Source organism: Hippocampus guttulatus, chromosome 12, assembly GCF_054856545.1.
Source record: "Hippocampus guttulatus isolate MCC_2025c chromosome 12, RoL_Hgut_1.0, whole genome shotgun sequence".
Taxonomy (NCBI): domain Eukaryota; kingdom Metazoa; phylum Chordata; class Actinopteri; order Syngnathiformes; family Syngnathidae; genus Hippocampus; species Hippocampus guttulatus.
The window spans coordinates 19,020,075-19,041,754 of NC_141272.1; the positions used below are offsets into that span (position 1 = coordinate 19,020,075).

The following is a 21,680-nucleotide window of genomic DNA, read 5'->3' on the forward strand; positions in this document are numbered from 1 at the left end:
TGTTCAGACTGAGCCAAAGACTGAGCTGCAGTGTATTTATTTACTACTTTGGCAAATGACTAGAGCCAAGTGAGTTTCTGAATGTTACCCAATATTGTATTATTGTTCACCGTATGCTTCAGTACTGTTCTGAAAAAATCTGAATATAAATCCATGTCATATTTTTTACTAGCTGTGGTGACCCACCCAATATGGGTTTCACCATTGGGCTCTTACCTACCAGTTGAGAAACCTGCAATAGGAGACCAAAAAAGAAGTTATTTTAGGAATTATATATTTTTGAAATTAATTGGCTGATTTATCTGTCATCTGCATTTTTTCTGCCGAATATTGAAATCGACCTCAAAAAATCCTTATTGTCGGGCTCTACGATGCATATGTACATGAGGATAAGTGTTATTGATAAATGGATATTTGATAGAGGATGTACATATGGTAAAATACCTTTCAGGTTCCAGGATTGCAGTCCCGGTATTATTCATTTTTTTAAACATGTAAAAATTATATTATTCATTGTTAATATCAATATTGTATCGTTTTGTCAGCCGCTAATTTGCAGTTGTGATCTGTCAGTGGACGCATTGCGCACAGTCCACCTTGCTGATTATTACGTCTTTCCCATTATGTATGTAATGTAAGTTGAGCGGGTTCCTGACATGAGTCATGCACTACAGTTGAAAAAACCAAATTGGTGGACCCATCCATGTACCTGGACAGAAAAGAACCACAGCAAGCCAGCAACTACCCATATCCATGTTCATAACCACAAACAAGATGCGGAAGGGCCGTGACCATGTTAATGCACAGTTGTACTGCAGTGTTCATGCAATGTACTGCAGTTTTCACAGTCGTTTTCAACACATGACAGGTTTGAAGGTTGAATTTTCAACGAAGACAGCATCATTTTGGCCCAGAAACAGGAATTATTGTTCGACTTCATCATCGTCATCATTGCCGGTGTGAGTACACATTTTTACATATTGCGCAATATTTTGGTGTTATTCATTGATCTTGTTCTGTCTTAAAAAATTTGACTTTCAAATGTATTTGTCTCATTTTAAAAGTGTTTTTAAAGACCTTTAAAAAAAGAAGTTTCTTAAATGTTAAAATAACATTTATTTCTGGATTTCACTTATTGCGGGGGTGTTGTTGAACGTAACCCCTCCGATGGAGGGGGACTAACTGGATATTAATTTCTTCACTGCCATTGACAGCTATGTACGTCAAAAACCCATTTTAACTGGACTGGCAGTGAATGAGTTCATTAGTGACTTTTGAAAAGTACCGTAGACCTATTTTAAATGCAAGTTGTTGGTGGAGCGTATTGCCTTTTTATTGTATGGCAGGAATCCAAAACAATAATTGAGCGACAGTATTTGTTTTGTTTGCAAGCAAGAATGCTAAAAACTCTCCAACCCTCGTGAAATATCCCTTAGAATAGCTCTACTGTGTGTCTCAGGTCTCTTTACACATCTCAACCTTGCAGCATTCTTCCTTTCATCAGGTCACCGGCCCGCCACCCTCCATCTCGCTCTTCATTCTCACTACCCCTGCCATTCTAACATGCCGATTCAGATAGTTTTCACTTCAGTAACAAACAATGAAATGAAAAAAATCACAAGCATAGAAATGCTACCTGTGTAAATTTAGATCTTGCGAAAATATATGCACATTAAACTGACGGTTCCCAATATATTGCACGGAGTAAAATGTGCAAATCTGCACCTACAGTACAAGTACATTCATGAGAGTCTATGTGTGCACACCGTATGTGAATGAGTGCGTGTCCACCTCACATTTCCTTGCTTGCTGAGAGAGGATGGGGTAATCTGCACTGGTTTCCATGGCACCAGACAGACCTTGCTTGGCGAAGGCACGTAGCTTGCTCACTGCTCTATTTCCCCGGAGCCTTCCACTCTAGAGTGTGTGTGCATGTGTGTATGAGTCTATGAATAGTCCCAGATATTCATGTGAGACACACATGAACCGTGATGCACAAAGCAAATGGGGAAAAATTGGAAAGGCAGACTAAATATTTACTGGTGGCGCATATGAACTACGGTGGAAACAAAGCACATATGTGACAATGCAAATATATTGAAGTGCCTCCGTTGATTGCACATGCAAATATGTTATATTTAAATTTGCGAGGGCATTTTGTGTGCAAGGACTCATAAAAGGATTTCATGTGTACATCTGCTGGGTGTACATTTTATTTAAGTCACCCACTAAGTGTTCACTTTTTATTTACTTTTGTTTCTGTTTTTACACATATTAAAGGCATTTGTGCAACTCTGCCACAATAAAACACCCCCACCCAAAAAAAATAACCCAGAAGAAGATACCTCCCATCAACCAGCATAATAAAATCCAAACCGTCCCCAAATTTATTTGCAGACCATATGCATTTAGTATTTGGTTTGTTGAACACACATGCAGGTTTTAGTTGAAGACATGCTATTTAATTCCTCTGCATAAAATTGGTTCCCAGACCTGATACAATTACATTTCTTCATCTGAAAAGGCAATCACTGTGTTTAGAGGCACTTTGCTCGCAGCATTCACTGCCAGCTCATATCCATCCATCTATCTCCAGACTCCAGCCTAGCTGAATAATTTAGCAGGCTATATTTCGAGCCATCTGCTTCCCTCTCTTACTCTCCCTAACTCATTCCACATCCCTCAACGGCACATGCTCTCTGCTCGAGTTGTCTCTCTCAGGTCAGTAATGTTTCACGGACAAAATTCAAATCACAAAATTTGCAAAAAGGTCTATTTTAAAAGGGCATTTTTGGCTCCCACTACCATCTTGCTGCCTGTCGCTGAGTGGAGCAATACTGTGCAAAAATCAATACAGTAAAACTGCTCAAGAGGATACAGGTTGTACTATTCTACTAAAAGCTTCGATTTGCACTGCCATTGAACCATCTGAGTCTTGGAAGACTGCTGGCTGAGGCAGAACATCTAGTAATCTAAAAAGAATCTAACAGGAGAGTGATATTAAAAATAAATAGCATGTACAGTTACAGCATACAATATGTGGCCTGCGATTGGTTACCAACCAGTCCAGGGTGTACCCCACCTCTCTAAAGGCCGTTCAAAATTGGATTGATGGATGGATGTGTGGATTTATTCAGTGCCCAACCGAGCAAACTAGAACCACAGTTGTAAACTAATATGAATACCTCTCCGTCAGTGTCAATTGAAACAGAATATTAGAATCTTCTCCTCTCTGTAGTGCATGAATTATTTATACTGATGTCAGTGTACCTCTCGCACCTTATGAGTTTGTATCCAGAAGGGTGCGTTTTTAAAACCTGCAATCGACATTTGCACCACTGCCAGAAGAGGGCGACAGAGCGCTTTTTTCTTCATCTTGAGTTAAAGTGAACGTTTCAACGCCATCAGTTCAACGTCAATGTGCTTAGTTACAACTTGACGTTTTGAGTGAAACTGAATACACTCAGTTCCAAACTGACCGTTTTTTTCCACACAGGTTACAAGCACAGGCCTCATTGTTTGTTATCAGTGAAGAGCGGCTCGGAGCCCCAAGACAAGGTTCATCGTGGGCGATTAGAAGACTCAGTGATATTGAAACTGCAACAAAAAAATGCTGCCGAGTTGCACAAAGAAAAAGAACAATAATAAGACTAAAGTGATTTTACATAGTAAATGCTCTTTTGGAAACACATATTCTGGTATATGGTTTCCGAAAGGGAAATTTGAGTGAAAGAGATCATTCTCACTAATCAACAGTATGCTGCATCCTGCTGTTCTGCTTGTTATGCAGGCTGACCTGCTGCCTGGCTATAAAAATAATCGGCTGATCTGCCGTCTGCGATGTGGCAGTCCTCATGTAGCCTTTAGGACACCAGCATGTATTACATACACACAAACATACCTCAGGCATCTTTTTTTACACTAAGCTGATGCTAAGCGCGACCTGCAATGACTGACTTCATTTATTTATAATCTCGGTCAGACGGCAAACCCAGTGAACCGAAGTACAATTTAAGCATGGCAACCAGGCAGACTGTAAGTCGAACAAGTCTGCTGTGGCCATCTTGACACCTTTGATCAGATGCACTTGTGGCCCACATTCCCCTCACTGAGCTATTACAACCTCTGGCTGTGTCCAGTTTCTAGGAACTGCAGAACACTGGCGGTGGACCCGTGGGGGTCAACTCACGATAACGTAGTATTTGTAGTTGTGGGAGGTGAGGGGGGAAGAGGTAGTCTGAACTGCAGACAGTGGCTTCAGAGTGAGGTGTGTATTCGCATGCATTTGCAGATTTTGCTCATTTAAGCTACATGCATTGCCCACATTTTGTTCATGTAAGACAGCTGAGACAGGGATCACGATGACTGACTTGGACACGCAAGATGGAAAAAAAAGGCTTTTGGGCAGTGGGCAAAGATTGTTTGGGGTCACTGAAAAAAAAAGGAGAACGACGAGCAGGCAGAATGAGAATGTAAGGAGGAAGAAGAGAGGGAGAGTGGATGAAGGGGCTCTAGAGGGGGAAGCACGGTCGTGGGAGGCGGGTGGGGGCTGCTGCTTGCTTACTTCTGATGTCGGAGCACAGCACGGCCAGGCTGAACCGAGTGAACTGCAATGGAGGTCAGGGAGTCCAACATTCCTCTGGAACACTGTGTTTACACTGTGTAGCAGAGGGGAGGGTGGCGGGGGGAGTTGGGGGTTCCGAGGGGGACAACGAACGGGGAAGGAAATCATTTACCGCTTACAGTGTACAAGGTAATGTGACATGGATGTGGAGGGCGCAGAATATTTCTATGTACAGTATACACGCATATGCAAACACACACACGCACACGCACGCACACGCATGTATACACACACATATGTTTTTTATTGACTTTCATCAAAGTCAAAAGAAGTCTGAGATTTTGTAAATCAAGACAAAAAAAGAAAAATGCTCATAGGCCCAATCGGACCTTTTTTGATTTTTTCCAAAACGCAATGTATGTAATTATGAACGCTCCCTTTTTGTTACATTTTTGAAAGAGAATTTAAATCATGTATTTATTTCTTTTCATCGACCTAAACATGTGTTTTGAAACATTTGTGAGAAGCAAGTGCCTCATTAGAGGAAATGAAAATGTGTAGCCCAAACATGGTACACAGTTATTTAGTTACTCATCAAAAAATAGCAATTTTAGGAAATCCATGCTCATGATGAAAAACGGAAATTGATAAATGCATTTTCACTTCTTGTAAATGCTTTTAACATGAATCTATATGTTAATATTACACACACACACACTCTCTCTCATAGCCTGTAATAAGAACCATGTCCCACTGTTTGAAACATCAATACTGTACATCCAATGAAGACAATTACTTTCCCCATCTGCTGGTACAACCAAGAAACTACAGTATGTCGGCAGCTCACACAATCACCTCCTTTACAGTAGGCTACTTTTGTCTGAAAATTAAGAATTATGAACAGTGTCATTGGTTTAGCAATATTTGACTGTCACATTTGTGGATTTGGGCAAGCATAGGGTATATTGTGAAACACTAAACTGGTAAATACAAGAAGTACTTTCCAATGTTGTTGTTTGACTTACTAAAATAAGATGCAGGACATCCACGATACACTATAAATAAATTCATGTATAAATGCCACAGACGACTGCATACTCCTATAGTAGATACACATAGATGTTGGAATCTTTTTTTATGCTGCCACTGTTTCCCCCGTGTGGGGCAGATTTGTTGTTGTTTTTTAAATATATTCTCATCAATTTTACAGATGTCCCAATTCCCTTTTTTTGCACACTAGTCCGAGTCTGGGGCACCTGATTTTGAGGCTCTGACGATCCTGAGTTTAGATACCTCAAATATGTATTAACGTGAAAATTAGGACCACATCCCAATTCTCTTATTCTTTTTTTGGGGGGAGGGGGGGGGGGGGACTACCCCAACATGACATATTTGAGATGGCTAATGGAGAAGTGGTTCAGCGCAAATAAAACAAAAATAGCTTATCAGGTGACGTATTAAATCTGTTGTGTTAAATGCAACTCTATTCTTTCGGCCATGCGAAATGCTCAATTAGCACTCTGCAAGTCACCATTGCACTGTCTCCTCTTTCCACATGAAAATATTTCCATACTCAAGACATTATCATTGTTCCATGACGCTAGCTTCCTGCTTGCTTCCCGCGAAAACTAACAGAAAGTTCCCCCACTGGCTGTGTTTACTTCCGTTGTTTCCGGCTATGCTGTGATGTTGCATCATGTGTGTGTGTGTGTGTGTGTGTGTGTATGTATATATATATTAGAGCTGTCAAACTATTAAAATATTTAATCGTGATTAAAAACGCAACTGTCATAATTAACTCATAATAACTCATAATGAGTCGTGATTACTCACACATTTTTTATCGTTTCTAAATTTCCTTAGATATTTTTTTGTCCTATTTTTTCCCGTTTTAATGCTCTCATCAACATGGAATCATGGATCAGTTTTCTATGTGCAAAATGCAAATATTTACTGAAACAACAATTTTGATTTTCAATTTTACATGAACATTTTTGACTTGGAGCAGTTATTCACACATACTCTCTCACACACAATATTTTGACAATATTTTGTCACACAACAACTCCTTTAACAGCTCTTTTTAGGGAATCAAAACAGAGCAATAAAAAAATTCTAAAGTGCACATCTAAGGTAAACTAGTACTCAGCCTATAGTGGATTTAAGCCATGGTTGCATACTTTGTTTTTCTCAAGTTTGCTTTGAACACAGCAGTCAGGCTACGTTGATTCTGTTGGTCCTTCTTGCGCGGAAGTCTCTCTCTGGTTTTGTGTAGACATCATTTCGGATGACTACACTTGGTTCGAGGCACAACACTGGAGACGTTTTATTTTCAGTGTGGTCACTAGGTCGCTCCCACTGCACCGCTGAACTCTCGACGTGCCTCAGCACACCGTCGCTGTCAGACGAACACAGAGAATCTCCACCCCCATTATTTATATGGACACGGAACCTTCCACACAAAATAGTTCCAAACAAGTAACAATCGTGTCAGTGGCATACATCGTACTCAACAGAATGCCTGCTCTTTATTCACCAGAGGCTCATCAACCTCGTCTCTTATTTCTCTCCCGAAACAGTGTCTTCTCCCGCTTGGTGTACCTTAGCCTTCTCCGCTACGTACAATCTCTGAACATAGCTTGTAATGGAGGCTCTCGCTGGCAATCCGTAGTGGAGTCGTTAGACGCAATGCGAATGATTTCAGCTTGAGTCGAGCTGTGGACAATGTTGACAGGCTTGCATGCAGTAGCCATACATTTAGCTATGGCTTCAGCAAATTTGTTCTTCGTCGTGTTATCCATTTTCTTCGCTTTGAAATGATCCATAGCTGTCTGTCATAGACGAGAGGGCGGAGTACTCACATCAGCTGTGTGCTTGGCCATTAAGTGGTATTTCAGACTCGACGTGCTACGATGATAGCTCAGTTTACGACTCCAAAATATGCAGGTAACTTTGGTCTTGTTAGTGGAACCTTCTGGCAACTTTTTAAAAGTAAACTTTCCATTCATAAACTCTTTAGGTATCCGTTTTCGGTGTCTCGCGCTGCCGTGGCTGGCAAAACAGACATGGGTGTGGACCTGTGCAGCACGCTTGTTGTTTTGTTTCCGTTTTATTTATAGAGCAACGTAACATCCGCTGTGACGTGTTGCCACATTTATCTCACGCTAATAAATGTAATCACGTTAAAATTGATTTAAATTAATGCCGATAATAACGCGCTAAACTGACAGCTCTAATATATATTAATATATATATATATATATATATCCGACAAGACCCTGCCCAGTCGTTGCATGCTTCCGTCAAGATTCAGTCCATCTGCGCAGATCCGTCAGGGAGGCGAGACTAGCAGCTGTCAAAGTCATGTCGACGGAGGCATTATGCATGTGCATTGCTTCTATGTTCAGAAACAGCAACATAAAAATAAATAAAGAAAAAAGAAAAAAGTATGGACCCATTCGTTTCTCGATGGTGGGGAGAGGCAGTATGGATTGTCTATTCTCCCAAAATAAATTGAGGTAACAAATTTGTATAATGACATAACCTTTGCTAATCAACAACTAGCTTTGCAGTTAGCAAACACAGCATGAAATGAAATGCCACGTATACTTTCCATTATTTACCCTTTTGTTCAAATTGTTTTTTAAATACTGTACACCACATTGCGATTGCAAAAATTGTGACATGACAGACTGTCAAGGTCGTGGTCGTGAAGTGTACCAGGTGCCTCATGGCCAGTCGTCGAGTATCTCACACTGTACGGGCTGCGATTCGTCAAGACAACTCAAAATTCTCGACGAGACACTTCAATTGTCTGTCACACATTTGTCCGCTCAAAATCGGGCGTCGACATTACATGTATTTTGTAATAAATAATTTCCTGTTTGTTCAAGTTGAATTTGTATGAAGTTGGACAGATTAACAGTTACTTGATTGAGTCACGTTGAACTAAAAAACGGCAATGACGTTTCTATGGGAAGCAGAAAAAAATAAGCACGAGAAGACTAAAGCTAAAAAATGGGAGCCGCACATAGAACAGAAGAAACAATTGGCTGCAAATTGAAAACAGGAAGCAGAACACCGTCATCCATCAGAATCTAAATGAAATACACTATGGCATATTCTACATGGAACACATACAATTTATATACCAATAAGCAGTAATAAGTCCAATATTTTATTTGAAGTTGCCATGCAAATGACAGACAGTATTGTATTCTCCCTTTCCTAAGTCAGGGTGTGATCAAAAAATATTTTTCCCATTTTTATTTTGAGGTAAAATTGTAGCATGTTGTTGCTTTAAAGGTGTCACAAATCCATGCACAGCACAGAGTCACCACAAGTCATTCTCTCAGTGGAACTACCACAATCGCACTTACTGCTGAGACACATATAGAGCAGCATAGTCCACACTGTAGATGGCCTGCTAGAGAAAGGAAGCCGAGAGAAAATGTGTGTGAAACAAAGGCATGGACAGGACAAGATGTACAGTATTTCACTGAAAGCAGTAAAGCAGAATGCAATAACACAATCAACTGTGATATTGAACTATTTTCACAATACAAAATAACACAGGTACGAAAAGCTGTATCTATAGCAACGTTTTTTAAGGCACCGTTTTGTCTGAAAATGTTTGTTGAAAGCATATTGGTTCTTATTTTAATAAACCATCCATCCATTTTCCGATCTACGTATCCTCACAAGGGTCGCGCGGGTACTGGAGCCTATCCCAGCTGTCTTTGGGCAGTAGGGCAATCACAGGGCACACACTGACGAACAATCATCCACGCTCACACCTAGGGACAATTTGGAGTGTTCAATCAGAGAATATTTTTGGAATGTGGGAGGAAACCCGGAGAAAACCCACGCAGGCCCGGGGAGAACATGCAAACTCCACACAGGGAGGCCGGAGCTGGGATTGAACCCGAGACCTCTGCACTGTGAGGTCGATGCGCTCACCACTGGACCACGGGTCGCCCATTTTAATGAACTATTAAAATTGATTTTATCACGACATATTTTCACATCAGCAAATTATTATTGCCTATTCCCTCACCAAAAGTAGCAATTACCCATCATGTACACGACTGGGTATTGTCACTATTTTCCCCAAATGTTGTATGGCAATACATTATTTATAAAACATTTGGCAATTTTGTGCTAGTGAGAGGATTTATCACCCACAGTATTGCTTGTGACCCTAGTTTCTTGCAAATGTCAAATTTCAACAGTTGCAATTTATTTTATTTTATTTTTTGCTTTTCTCCATCTTTTTATGTAATCGTATTGTTGTCAAGAGTTGTAAACGCTCTGCTCTGCAGTAAATTGCCAATTATCATGATCACCTTCATCTTCAAAATACGGGGGATTACTGGACAAGGGAGTTATTCTGTTCGAAGGCTTGCTACCCATGCATCTATACTTCGTACCACTTCCACACCCGGAGCCTTTCCCAACTAACTTTGGGCAAGAGGCAGGGTACACCCTGAACTGGTCACCAATTGTAGGGCACCATATGCACAAACAACCAATCACACTGACAGACAATTTAGAGTCTGCAATTATCCTACCAACAATGTATGCTTTTGGAACGTGGAAAGAAACCAGAGTACCCAGAGAAAATCCATGCAGGTACAGGGACCAGGTCACGGATTTGAACCCACAACCTCTGAAGCGTGAGACAGATGTGCTAGCCAGTTGACCACCATTCCCCCCATGGTTTATTTGTCACAGAAAATACCAAGAATAGCAAGAATAAATCAGAATTGAGCAGTAAACTCTGCAGTGTAAATCAAATCTAAGAGTCTACAGTCCATGTGGAGCCCGTGCCTCAGGATCTTACCTGCAGGCATGCCTGGCTGTCCCTGATTCCTTTTACCGAGACTAAGTCGGACAGCACCACACAGGGCCTCCCTGAGGTAGTCTTGGGGATTTTCTGCTTCCCACCCTCTCCTGCTCAGGTTTAATTTACAGTATTGTCAGAAGCCACATTATCTCAGAATCAGAATCATCTTTATTGGCCAAGTATGTAGAACACACAAGGAATTTGTCTCCGGTATAACACGCTGCATTAGTATCATCGTAAACAACAAATCATTGAACCATTTTAGAGTAACCAGTAGCAGTATTTGTAGTACAAGAAGAGTGACTACGTCAGTGACTGTTTAAGGAGTTAATGGCTAGAGGGAAGAAGCTGTTTAAGTGTCTACTGGATTTGGTGCGCATGGATCTGTAGCGTCTGCCTGAGGGGAGTAGCTGGAAAAGGTGGTGGGCAGGGTGCGGGGGATCCAGGAGGATTTTCCGTGCCCTTGTCTTGATTCTTGCAGTGTGCAAGTCCTCAAGAGTGGGTAGGGCGGTGCCAACGATTTTTTCCGCCGTCCTAACTGTCCGTTGAAGTCGGATTTTGTCCTTTTTTGTGGCGGCCCCAAACCAAACCGTGATGGAAGAACACAGGATTGATTCGATGACTGCCGTGTAGAACTGTCGTAGCACCTCCTGTGGCAGGCCATGCTTCCTCAGCAGCCTCAGGAAGTACATCCTCTGCCGGGCCCTTTTCAGGATGGAGATGGTGTTCACTTCCCACTTCATGTCCTGGGAGACTGTGATTCCCAGGAACTTGAAGGTCTCGACGGTTGACACAGGGCAGTTGGACAGTGTGAGGGGCAACTGTGGAGAAGAATGTTTCCTGAAGTCCACGATCATCTCTACAGTCTTGAGCGTGTTCAGCCCGAGGTTGTGTCGGCTGCACCAGAGCTCCAGCTGCTCCACTTGTTGGCGGTACGCAGACTCGTCGCCGTCTTTGATGAGACCGATGACCGTGGTGTCGTCTGCGAACTTTATGAGTTTGACAGCTGGATCTGTTGAGGTGCAATCGTTTGTGTAGAGAGAGAAGAGCAGTGGAGAGAGGACACATCCCTGTGGGGCTCCAGTGCTGGTGGTGCGTATTGATGATGTTGTTGCTCCCAGTCTCACCTGTTGTGTCCGTCCCGTCAGGAAGCTGAGGATCCACTGGCAGATCGTAGGGGACACACCGAGGTGGAGAAGTTTGGGGGTGAGGAGTTCCGGGATGATGGTGTTGAACGCAGAGCTGAAATCCACAAACAGAATCCTTGCGTAGGTCCCTGTGCTGTCGAGGTGCTCGAGGATGTAGTGCAGACCTATTATTGACTGCGTCTTCCACAGACCTGTTTGCCCAGTAGGCAAACTGGAGAGGGTCCAGCAGGGGTCCGGTGACGTTCTTTAGGTGGTTCAGCACAAGGCGTTCAAAGGACTTCATGACCACAGACGTCAGGGCGACAGGCCTATAGTCGTTCAGTTCCGATGTTGCCGATTTCTTGGGAACTGGGATGATGGTAGACTGAAGCAGGATGGGACCTCACACAGCTCCAGAGATCTGTTGAAGATTTGTGTGAAGACCGGAGTCTCTCATTGCACTTCCTCTTGCCGTGTGTGCTGCTCTCTTTCTTTCACCACAATTCAGCAGCATCTGCCATTGAGTCATGCAGGCTCGCACATGCATTCCTTGAGAAAGTACATGCAATTGTATGAAAAAAAAAAAAGATAAATGTTTCCAGACTCTTGTGTAATAGCTTTGCTCACTGGACGAGAGATGACTTTTGAGACATCCGATGTACAAATTTATGCAGAATGTTAGTTCAAATTAGTTGCTTTTACACTGTCTTAAAGACAAAGTATATACTGTATTTGTTTTGTAGAAAGTAGACTGTGCTCGGCGTAAAAATGGGCGCATCTCCATTTTTGTTTTGGGGCAAGCCTAGTTTTAGCATGTAGGTGAATTTGGTATGCACTATGCTGTACTGATTCAAATCTGTGTTTTATATGACCCGCTCAAATGGAGTACTTGGAGTGCCCAAGAGACCCAATTCCGGGAACCCCCAACTTTCACAGCCCTGCACCCTCACTACCTTTCGGGATTAAAGGTTTTATAAGAACCGTATGTTACAAACCGACTGGTTTATTTTTCTTTCCAACTGTGACTGGTCTGTAATTGCTTCCAAACTTGCAGTGCCCTCTGCAGGTTTGCTACCGGTCACAGGTAGCATTGGTTCTTTCGATGAAGAGCAAATCCTTACAATGAACAGGACTTTTTAGTCCCTTACACAGCAGCCTCACATCAAGCTGTGGACTGTACTGCACTGTGGATCGTCACTGTGCATTTTAAGGTGATGCCAGATCTGAGGACTCGGTAGTGCTATCAATTAACCGCATTTTTACAAGGGAAACTGGACTGGTTTCATGCATTTGAGTCCCATCTGTTTGTGCTGTTTGAGAATATGGAGCTTTTAAGAACACGAGTGTATGTCCCCAAAAGATCAGGATGATCTCAAATCACGACATTTACATTTGAATTAAAAAAAATGTGCCTTCATAAAATAATAGAGTAATGGTGTCATTCTGCCTTTCTCCCACAACTAAAAAATGTGAACATTCAAAAATTGACACAAGACTAAATTGTCCGATGTGAGTGTGAATGGTTGTTGTTTTTTGTTTTTTTTAATTTTATTTTTTTATGTCCCTTGCATTTGACTGACAGACAATCCAGGGTGTACCCGCATCTCATCCTAGTTCAGCTGGACAGGCTCCAGCTCAAACCACAAACATACATTTAATTTGTATCGCGCTTTCACCCTTTCATGCACCCGTAAGCTGTTCACATGATAAGCTGTCCATTGTAGTAACCGCTGTCCCTGAAAGGGTTTAAAAACACTCAAAGGCACTTTCCTTGTTAAAGACCATTAAAAACATTTTGAAAAATTTGACAATCGTAATATTAAAAACTATATGGGTGTTACAAAAATTGATAGATTATGTTCAACAAAAGATTGGGTATTACAGGTCAAAAGCAGATCTCAACATGTGGGCTTTTAGTGGCTTTTTTAAGGGGGGGGGGGGGGGGTGTAAGTGTGTCTGAGGTGATGAGCGAGAGCGTTCCAGAGGGAGGAGGCGGCGATAGAGAAGGCTCTGTCTCCTCAGGTCTGGCGCTCAGTTCGGATGGGAGGGGTGAGGAGGTTGGCATGGGCAGATCTAAGATTGCAGGTGGGGGTGTGATGGTGAAGGAGGGTGAGTGAGGTAGGAGGGGGTGAGGTTGTGAAGGGCCGTGAAGGTGATGAGAAGAATTTGAAAAGGGATTCGTTGTTGGATGGGGAGCCGGTGTAAGTTTTGGAGGACTGGGTGATGTGGTCTCTGGTGCGGGAGTGGGTGAGGAGACGGGCAGGAGAATTTTGGATGTATTGAAGCTTGTTGAAGGTTTTGGTGGCCGTAAAGGATGCTGTTGCAGTAGTCAAGTCGTGAGGTGATAAAGGTGTGTTTCAGCAGCGGAGGGGGAGAGAGAAGGGCGAATATGGGCGATATTTTTGAGGTGAAAGAAAGCAGTTTTGGTGCTGCGGTTGATGTGGGTTTCCAATGATCAAAGATGACGCCAAGGTGACGGATATGGGTAGAAGCGAGAATGGTAGAACCGTCAATAGAAAGTGAGAAGTCAGGGCAGGATGTACGAATTGATTTTGAGTCGATGATGAGGATTTCTGACTTGTTGCTATTGTTTGCAATGAGCTTTGGGGGGGACACCGTGGGGAATTGGGGCTGTGTTGGACTGAGATTTATTCATGCTGATGAACTGGTGGCGGTCGATGAGTTATGATTTTAACCAGGAGAGAGCAATGCTAGTGATGTTTAGGGAGGACTCAAGACGGGTGAGGAGGATAAAAGATTTATATGGTGTCAAAAGCAGCACTGAGGTCAAGTAAGATGAGAATGTTGAGGGAGTGAGTGTCAGAGGAGAGGGGGTCATTGGTGACAATGAGAAGGGCTGTTTCTGTGCTGCGATGGGACCTGAAGCCGGATTGAAATGGTTCGTAGAGGTTAATGGAGTCGAGGTGGGTTTTGAGTCGTGAGGCGACAATCCGTTCCAGTATTTTTGACAGAAAGCGGAAATTAGAAATGGGACTCTCATGAAAACAAGGAGTATATAAAACAATTTTGAAGTGCAAACGATCAAAATGTGTGACAGTCACATTTTACATAAACCATCAATGCATGCCTGTTGTGAGCTAATGTCAGCTACACCTTTTTTGTTTTTGTTGACAAAAGTAACCCCCCAAAAACTTGAAATGAATCCCAGAAAACTTCAAATGATTAAGGTTGTGTTTGATGTGCCTCTTCCTTTGGCTACTCATTCTTCAAGTACAATGGTTGTAAGAGAAAAAAAAATCAACATGAAGTGAGCAGATTAACATTCAAAGCAGAAACATATCTGGTGCCATCTCACTAATTTTCCCATCGTTCCAGAACATTTTCATAGATTCGCAAAATTGGGCAGTAGTGCTGTTGAAAGGCAGCAGTGTTCTTCCTTTAAAGAGAAACTCAAGTCAAAAATGGTCTTTGCAATGTGTCCCATGTGCCCCTCCTAATTCAAACACAGTATTCTAATTAATATTGCATCAATGGAATGAAATGAAACAGATTAATCTTCCCGTTTTCATCCACCTCAGGGGGTTTCCATTTTGATATTACACAGCCCACTATACTGTCGACTGATTTTCATATTTTATTTATTTATTTAGCGGCCCGGTGATCCAGTGGTTAGCGCTTTGACCTCACAGTACAGAGGTCGCGGGTTCGATCCAGGCTGCGGCCTCCCTGTGTGGAGTTTGCATGTTCCCCCGGGCCTGTGTGGGTTTTTTCCGGGTACTCCAGTTTCCTTCCACATTCCAAAAACATTCATGGCAGGCTGATTGAACACTCTAAATTGTCCCGAGTTGTGAGTATGAGCGTGAATGGTTGATCGCGACCCTTGTGAGGATAAAGCGGATCGGAAAATGGATGGATGGTTTATTTATTTATGTATTTGTGTGTGGAGGAGGGTGGGGAGGTCTTGACTTGGAGCAATGACTTCATTTTTTGAGCGTCAGTCTCTCCACAGCTCCACTTAAGTTAAAGAAAATGGCCAGCTACCGATGGAACATAGCATAGCTGTGAGAACTAATGAGAATTGCAAAACATATTGATCATGTGTTGAACACCTCAAGGCCTCAGCTCCGCTCCCAGCAGCTGGGACAACATGTTACTTTGCGGGGCTTGTTTTTTGTTTGCAATGGCCTTCACCCTGGGTGGGTTGAACCGGCTTCTTCCTTGGCGCGCACGACATCCCTGATCAAGACGGCCCAAGCGCGGCCAGGTCAACCGACAGCTTCAGCCAGTCCTGGTTCCACCGTCTCAGACCCACCACCTGGGGGCCGGAAAGGTACGCGAGGTCTTCTTTCATCGTGGTGGCCCAGGTCTTGACTTGTCCACCACGCTGCTTGCGCCAGGCTGGCAAAGGAGCAGGAAGGAGAACATCCCTGATCAACTCGCCCTCCTGGTGGCGTGCCGCATGCCCGAACCAACGGAGTCGGCGTTGCAGGAGAAACGCTGGTAAGGGACGAAGGTGCAGGCAGCGATGAAGGTCAGCAGTGGGGACCCGGTCCGATCGGCGGCGGCGGAGAATACGGCGGAGGCAATCGTTATCGAAGACTATCGAACGGCGTTGTAAACGCGATGAAGCCACGCTGCGAAGACGTCAATGTCGCTTTTGTATACTTCCGCCGGGATGCCGTCTTCACCTGGGGCTTTATTATTCCTGAGCTGACGCAGGACGCCTCGAATTTCGTCTACCGTAGGCGGGTCCAAGCTGCAGTCGTACTCCTCATCAATTGCAGGAAGCACAGGCGCTAACACTGGTGGTGGGTGATTGAGTAGGGCTTCAAAGTGTTCGCGCCAACGTTGCAGTCGTTCCTCTAGGGAGGTTATCACAGAACCGTTCACTGTGCAGATCGTTTCGCTGACCCCATCCAGCTTCAGTTTCGCGACATCAATCCGGGTGGTGCGTTTTGGAGGGCGATTAACTTTAAGTCTGATACGAAGGGTAGCACGCACAAGCACGTGGTCGGAGCCGCTCTTGCCTCCCGTGTCTGCTCCACGGTACGCCCGCGCGTCGAGGACTGAACTCGCCCAACGTGACCGAACCAGTATGTAGTCAATCTGGTTAGTCGTCTGCCCATCGTTCGAGTACCAGGTGACTAGCTGATGTTGGGGGTGTTGGAAGCGTGTATTCATCACGACTAGGCGATTTGAGGCGGCGAAGTTAACGAGCCGTTCACCATTGTCGCAGCGTCTTCCCAGAGCAAAACGCCCCAGCACTCGTCGCGTGGTGTCAGTCGCCGGTCCAGTGCGCGCATTCCAGTCTCCTGCGACCACCAGGATGTCAATGGAGGGGATGCCATCGACAGTCGTCTGGAGCTTATGATAGAACTGCTCCTTGTCCACGTCAGCAGCGTTCAATGTGGGCGCGTATACCGCCACGACAGAGATGTTGGCAATGGCACCCCTCAAGCGTACCTTGGCAAGGCGGGGGGAGATGGGTTCCCACCCCAGCAGTGCAGCCTGTGCCTCGGGAGCAAGGGCGATTGCAACGCCATGCCGGCCGCTGTTATCCGTCACTCCACTATGGTAGAGGTTGTAGACCACATCGACACCAGGGACCTTCAGCTCTCGCTGCCCGGCATCAGGGAGGCGTACTTCGGAAAGGCATGCCACACTGACGCCATAGTTGTGAAGTGACCTCATGGTGAGGGCTTGGGTCCCTTCGTCGCGGAGAGTCCGGATGTTCCAGCAAGCAATTTTGAGGCGCTCACGGCGTCGGAGGAGGTGATGGTGGAGGGGGTAGTGGTGCCCGACTTGCACATTTATCACTCGCCCCGTCGAGCTGAGGGCAGGCGCGTCGGTTCCCGCGGACGCCGTAGCTCGAGTCGTAATTACAGTCTGTCGTGAAGTCATGAAGAAGTTTCGTGGGAATTTATTGAAAAGCCGGGTCCCCCAGCCCTGCTTCTACCAGAGCCTTCTGTTGGCCGGGTAGATTACCCGTTCACCCCCCCACCACAATGAGGTCGAAGGTTAGAATTTAAGGGGCTTGACTACCTGTGGATCATTTGTCGTTCAACTATTTTCATTTCCCCTTCAACGGCAATGTAATGCCTGGTACCTAATAATCGTTTTAAGCATCCCTTAACCTGTAATTGGGAAGATGGCTGTGTCTAATCTACATCCTGTAAATACTGATTGAAAAATTTAACAAAGTCTTAGTGTATGAATCCAGTATTAATTGAAAAGTGCAGATGCCCCTTTTGCCCTGGCTCAGTGGCAGGCCTCCATCAAGGCCAGGCCAGTGCCTGTGCACAGCCCAGACCATGACCAGACTCACAGGGGATTTCAGCTGAATTCAATTTCACCTCTGGCCTCTGTGGCGGCAGCTTGAGCCGTGGCCAAACAAAGAGCCGAGCTTCCCATTCAACGTGAGAACCCCCTCATCTCCTGACCTCTATTACCATATGAATAGGCCTGAAAATGGAACTGGAAGCAAAGAGTGACAGACAGGAATGGGAGAGTTGAGGCAAAAATGGCTAATTTTTAGATCATTCGTTATTTTTTATGCCCACCTGGGATTACAATCTGTCTCCCAACGTCATTAGAGATGTCACTAAGAAATTCAACAAAAACATACATGAAAGCCTGACTTGGATTTTCAATTCATTGCCAAGACATTTACCGCTCTCAATCTAAATACAGTACGGGTTTGCCTGCCCAAAACAGGTAATTGATCCCTACCTGTCCTAACCAGTCTTTGTCATTCAGTTATGACTAGAAAATAAATTGGGATGAAATCATAATCATTGGTTTTACTTCTCTATATGCCACAACGTTTCACGTATGTTTCTGTATTACTTGTTGCTTCGTGAAGTTCAATCATCACAAAATGGATTCAGCAATATATACACACACACAAAAGCGACTGATGTCAGCACGATGAAACGCATAAAGTGGTTTGATAAGATGTCATCGATAAATAGCAAAAGCAGAACATAGGATGACACACAAGTTTGTCTCAACACAGAAGCTGTTATTGTTGCAATTAAACTACCAGGCTAGACGCAAAGGAGAGCACATGAGGTGAAATTAAGTAAATCCAATCACAAGAAACACCACACAGGTAGGCCGGAGCTGGACCACCGGGCCACCGAATGGGAAATTCTTGAAAGATGATTTGAATACCACAGGACTAAGTGAATGCAAAGTCACAGTCATGGCACGGTTTAACAAAAAATAATCAAGTGTGGGGCGGCCCGGTGGTCGACTGGTTAGCGTGTCGGCCTCACAGTGCAGAGGTGCAGTGTTTGATTCCAGCTCTGGTCTTCCTGTTTGGAGTTTGCATGTCCTCCCCGTGCCTGCGTGGTTTTCCGGTTTCCTCCCACATTCCAAAGACATGCGTGGCAGGTTAATGGAACGCTCTAAATTGTTCCAGAGTGTGAGTGTGAGCGCAGATGGTTGTTCATCTATGTGTGCCCTACCATTGGCTGGCAACCAGTTCAGGGTGTCCCCCGCCTACTGCCCGATGACAACTTATATAGGCTCCAGCACGCCCCACGGCCCTTGTGAGGATAAACAGATCAGAAAATGGATGAGTGGATGGATAATCAAGGGTGTTTTTACTAAATTTGTGACGTGCGTATTTTCTTTTGGAAATGATATTGCTCTCACATGCAAACAGACTTCAGAGTCAGCTCAGCACATCAGAGGGCCAGAGAGGCGGAGAGACATACGGCCCTCTTGAACACCTGATCTCAGCTCTTTCTCCTCAAGTACCTTCTCTGATGTCACCCCAAAGGACTTCACATCACTGCTGACGTCTGGACGAGTAAATCAAACACATTCATGACAGCTGATACATCGTTCAGACTCTGCCCTGTGCAACAGCTCCATCGTCCAGCTTCAGATCAGTGCTTCGCCAAGTTCGCTCCGATGCCCTCCCACACTGTCAAGTGCCATCTCCAAAACACCCACATTATCTTATATGAGAGAATAATCGCAGCAGTCATTCAAAGAAGGCACAGAGCTGGAGGTGAGAGAGATATAGTCCACGACAATGTAACTCAGTTTGATCGTGATGAAAACGTTTTTTATGGTTTGATGACTATTTTCTCCCCTTCTATTTCATTTGATGTCTGTACCGAAATAGGAGAGCTGTGCAATCTCCTTGTACGATTTTTTTGTAGAATGACAATAAAGGCATTCTATTCTATTCAATCTCTGTACATTGCAACGGAAATCCTCTTTGGCTTAACCCCATGGAGCTCACTTTAAATCGCTGTATCTAAAACCTTGAGTCCCAGAGTCAGTAATGATGTTTCTCACATCTCAATCACTTCTGCCTCTGGTGAAGAAAAAAAAAAAATCACTTGAGGCTCTGTGTGGCTCCTCCAGGAGAAATACAAAGACAGCCTCTCCATCATCCAGCAAACCATAAGCTTTCCTTTCTATTCCCTGCTCATTAACTCTGTAACAGAGAACAGAGCAAAAAGTGATTGGCCTCTGCCAGAGGACTAAAAGCCCCCTGAGGTTGCCGTTTTGAATGTGTGCCATGTTGAACAGACTCGAACTAAGCAATAGAGAGGGAAATAAAAGTCTACAGACAGAGCTGCAGGCCTGTAGACCCACTATGTGTGTATGATAATGTACCATGGTTGTAGTTTCATTGTAATGAGGTGATAGAGTCATGATGATGACCCATCACCACAGCAGAGGGTGGCAGGCTGTGGCGAAGGGAAAATATCTGAGGTCAGAGGGAAATCATGGCACTCGACTTGATATCTCCATTCAGAAGCTGCAGTGGGAACCTGGTCACACTGAATTCGCTCCAATTATTTCAATGCGACCACGATGTTGGAAAGGAAAGACCACAGAAAGGGGACGTAAGAAAAAAAAAGGATGGGGGCCGGGGGGGTTGAAATTCAGTCTGGCAGGACAAGGGAGGTAACAAGTTCATGGACCTTTCAGAAAACACGACTGCCTGCTGCGTGATGGATCACGGAGCCTCGGATTGGCCCTCACTGGTGGGACCCAGGGAAGAATGCATGGGAAACATCTTTCTACCAGAAAGAGAGAAGTAAACATGGCCTTGAAATAAATGACCGCCTACCGGTTCTGATGCATCTAGCTCCGACATAGACGTGACGTGCACAATCAAACAAAAGCCTCTGGCAGCTCCAAAAATAAGTACTTTTTTTTTTTTTAAGACATAACTGTAATGTAATTACAAAACACTCTACAATGATGCGAGTAATAGATGGATTTGTTTTGTTTTGTTTTTTTAAGAAAAATGCAGGATGTCACAGCAATCTCACATGACAAACTGATAAGTGATATAAAATGATGAAGTGAAGTTTAGGGCGGCACCGTGGTCGACTGGTTAGTGTGTCGGCCTCACAGTGCAGAGATGCAGGGTTCAATTTCGGCTCCGGCCTTCCCGTGTGAAGTTTGCATGTTCTCCCCGTTTCCTCTGTGGGTTTTCTCCGGGTACTCTGGTTTCCTCCCACATTCCAGAAACATGCATGATAGGTTGATTGAATGCTCTAAATTTTCCCTAGGTGTGATTGTGAGCGCTAATGGTTGTTCGTCTATGTCTGCGCTATGATTGGCTGGCAGCCGGTTTGGGGTGTCCCCCGCCTTCTGCCCGAAGACAGCTGGAATAGGCTCAAGCACACCCAGGACCTTGATGAGGACTAGCGGATTAGAGGAGAAATGGACTCATTAGAGAAAGAAATTTTGGGATCATGGCCATTGATCTGGGGGTAAACATGGGAATACTTTCTGAAGGGCCCCAAGCTGTGAAATCAGTTCATGAAGTAACTCCATTCAGTAAATCCACTCAAAAGATTTGATTGTTTGAACAAGGATTTCGCAACACATAACTGAAGCTCTGTTTCCCGCTTTGCTCTGTGTGGCCTGGTGGTTGGAGGTCCATGCTAGTCTAGGGTCTGGACACTGCAGAATATGCACAAGGGACCTTACATTGACTACACTGTATTCCGAAACCAATTTTGTCTTCCACTCCGCTAAGCCATAAGCATGAAACAATTGCACAAAAAAGACCAAAAAAAAAAAAAAAAACCCCCACTTTATACAGTGAAACTCCTCTACAACGAAATCATGTTTGCAGCAAGACATTTTTCACAACAGGTGGTTTTTCACTGTAGCAAATTTTATCTCAGATGTAAACACACAC

General features: G+C 44.2%; 1 protein-coding gene across 6 annotated transcripts in view; it reads right to left on the minus strand.

Annotated features, from left to right (window-relative positions):
- The window catches only part of LOC147197745 (protein CFDP2-like), a 94,929-nt gene that overhangs the window by 62,982 nt on the left and 10,267 nt on the right, over window positions 1-21,680 (minus strand). Inside the window, exons 4-5 of one of the 6 annotated variants that reach the window (XM_086125780.1) lie at window positions 19,157-19,305; window positions 15,185-19,047 (exon numbers count right to left, since the gene is read on the minus strand). The exons of 4 other annotated variants lie outside the window; for them this stretch is intronic. In XM_086125780.1, coding sequence (XP_085981906.1) covers window positions 16,097-17,398 — 1,302 coding nt within the window. In that variant the 5' untranslated portion in view covers window positions 17,399-19,047; window positions 19,157-19,305 and the 3' untranslated portion in view covers window positions 15,185-16,096. Of the gene's footprint in view, window positions 1-15,184; window positions 19,306-21,680 lie in introns of those variants that run through there. One more of the 6 variants, XM_086125779.1, reaches the window with a different exon arrangement.